Source organism: Tupaia chinensis, unplaced genomic scaffold (assembly GCF_000334495.1).
Source record: "Tupaia chinensis unplaced genomic scaffold, TupChi_1.0 Scaffold000374_1, whole genome shotgun sequence".
NCBI classification, from domain to species: domain Eukaryota; kingdom Metazoa; phylum Chordata; class Mammalia; order Scandentia; family Tupaiidae; genus Tupaia; species Tupaia belangeri.
In genome coordinates this window covers 809,999-812,236 of record NW_006159872.1, presented here as the reverse complement: position 1 = coordinate 812,236, position 2,238 = coordinate 809,999, and the positions used below count along the sequence as shown (strand labels likewise).

The 2,238-nt window shown below is 53.4% G+C and overlaps 1 protein-coding gene across 3 annotated transcripts in view; it reads right to left on the bottom strand.

Annotated features, from left to right (window-relative positions):
* Nucleotides 1–185: 185 nt before the first annotated feature.
* SHC1 (SHC adaptor protein 1) overlaps nucleotides 186–2,238 on the bottom strand; it is a 12,347-nt gene continuing 10,294 nt past the window's right edge. For all 3 annotated transcript variants that reach the window (XM_006153429.3, XM_006153428.3, XM_006153427.3), the window contains exon 13: nucleotides 186–1,764. In XM_006153429.3, the coding sequence (XP_006153491.1) occupies nucleotides 1,636–1,764 (129 nt within the window). In that variant the 3' untranslated portion in view covers nucleotides 186–1,635. The remainder of the gene's footprint in view (nucleotides 1,765–2,238) is intronic.

Genomic DNA, 2,238 nt, shown 5'->3' with positions numbered 1-2,238 from the left:
CGCGCACGCCGCCGCGGGCCCGGGACTCTGCCCCGCCCCTGCCGCCTCCGCCGACGCGCGAAGCCTCCGTGGACCCGGGGCCCCGCACACCCCCAGTTCTCCCCCGGGGGCGCGCAGGGGGCAGCCCGCTGCTCAGGGCCCAGGACGAACACAATAGGCACGCCAGAGGGGTTAAGAGGCCGAGGTAGAAGAAATACGGACTTTAATGACGATGATTTCCCTTTGGTATAAGTGAGACCTGTGAAAACGTCCACACAACAAGAAAGGAGGCGGCGGGATTAACAGTCCACTCTCCCTTACCCACGAACCGCCTGCCCTGTCGCCGTGGCCACACCAGCAGCGGCACGTAGACGGTACTCCGTAACTGCAGGTCTGAAGTTTTCCCCTTGGTGAAGCTGTAACAGGCAGTCAGCCAGACTTCTGCCTCCCAGCTTCGCGGCAAGAGGCCCCAATTTTTCAGTCCCAGCTGGGTTCCAATCTGCCTCCTGTGTCTCTTGTATAAAAAAGAAAATAATGCTGCCGCTTCCAGTTACCACCGAGGCCAGGGCCAGGAAAAGGCCGATGTCAAAGGAGGGCTTGGAAAAGTCAAAGAGGTGGTGTATAAATGTAATCGATTATCATCTTGTGCTCAAGAATAAGCCATGGGAAACAAAATTAGGAAAGTAAATCTACAGCCCTAGAATATATGCATATAAAATTTAAAATGAATGCAGTTCCAAATCTACAGATGGTATTTGGGGATTGTCTACTGCTTTAGTCTCATGCCCCTGCTGATCCTGCCTCCACATAATCTATCTGGGAGGTTCAAGAAGCCCCTATTCAGTCATCCCCCCAGGCAGAGACTAAGGAGAAAGGCTACACTTTGGCTGTAGAGTACAGTAACATGCATGCGACAAGAAGGGGTAGGGCTATGAAATGTATATACAGACCCCTTGGGTGAGGGGTCCCGGCCAGGAGGCACTGAGCAAGGGAGGGGTCCATCTCCCCCCTGGCCGGGAGGGGGGCTCTGGGGCAATCTCTAAGGGTTGCATATCCCCAGGGAGAGGGGACAGCTGTCACTCCTGCATCAGTTTTCCCACCCAAAACTGGAGGAGGTGCTGACCGAGAAGAAGATGGGGTCCCAGAAGCCAGGAAGATAGCAGCACCCCTGTCTATCCTTGAGCTCAGGGGCCTGAGAACCCTTTGCATAAAATATCTTCAGACCTACGAGATGGTCAAAGGCACAAAGTTTAAACACTGGGGGGAAGGGTTAAGAGGCCTGGGATACCCTGAAGCTCAGAGGGAGACCAGAGGTGGAACTGGTTTCCCCTTCCCCAGAAGGGTGATTGTTCTCCTGGGCCTGTCACCACAGGGCACTGTCCATTCCAAGCACCCACCTTCTTAGGGAAGGGGGCATCAGGTTGGCACAGGAACGGTCCGAGGGGGCCACTCTGCACATTAATACTTTGGTGAGGTTTGGGGAGAAACAGGATTCTACCCCAGGCTCCTGACTCAAACCCAGCCAATAAACCCAGTCCACATGACTCCAGCTCCCACAAAGGCCAGGCCCACAGAACGCTGCCACATGAGGTCCTGAGAGTTAGGGATAAGGTGGAAGGGGCTGGAGGACATCTTCTGGGAGAGTGCTAGGTCGGACTACAGTTTCCGCTCCACAGGCTGCTGTAGACACAGTTCGCTGCCCGCAGAGATGATGGGCAAGTGATTGTCCATGTGGTAGCTGATGAGGTGACTGACGCTCTCAAAGCGGTGATCCTTTGTCCGAACCTGGGATGGTGGGAAGAAGAGGGCTGATTTTGGTGAAGAGTTGAGTAAGGTCTCAGTCCCCAAGATAGAGGAAGATGGAATGGTCAAGAGGGTTGATAAGAAAAACAAGAAAAAAATGTAAAGAGGGGCATAGGGGGCTGTCAATCCTGATCACTGAAGCCTCAACAACCTAGAAAGAACAGCTAGAGGCAGTTGTAGGGTTGGGCAGGTCAGTGAACTGGGAAAGGAGAGAGACATCAGTCCAGAAATAGCAAAACAGGAATATCTACACCTCTCCTGACCTGGAGGAAGTCGGCAGGTTTCAAGGAAGATACATGGTGCAAAATGAGGGCCAGCAGGTGATACAAAGGTTAAGTTGTGCCAACTGAGTGGTTCAAGTCCCAGACCCAGCGGCTTCATAATCATGTCGGATGTATGTACCCAAAATCTAGAGAATGGAGCTTGCCCATCCCTCACGGGGAGTGATTCCTCTTT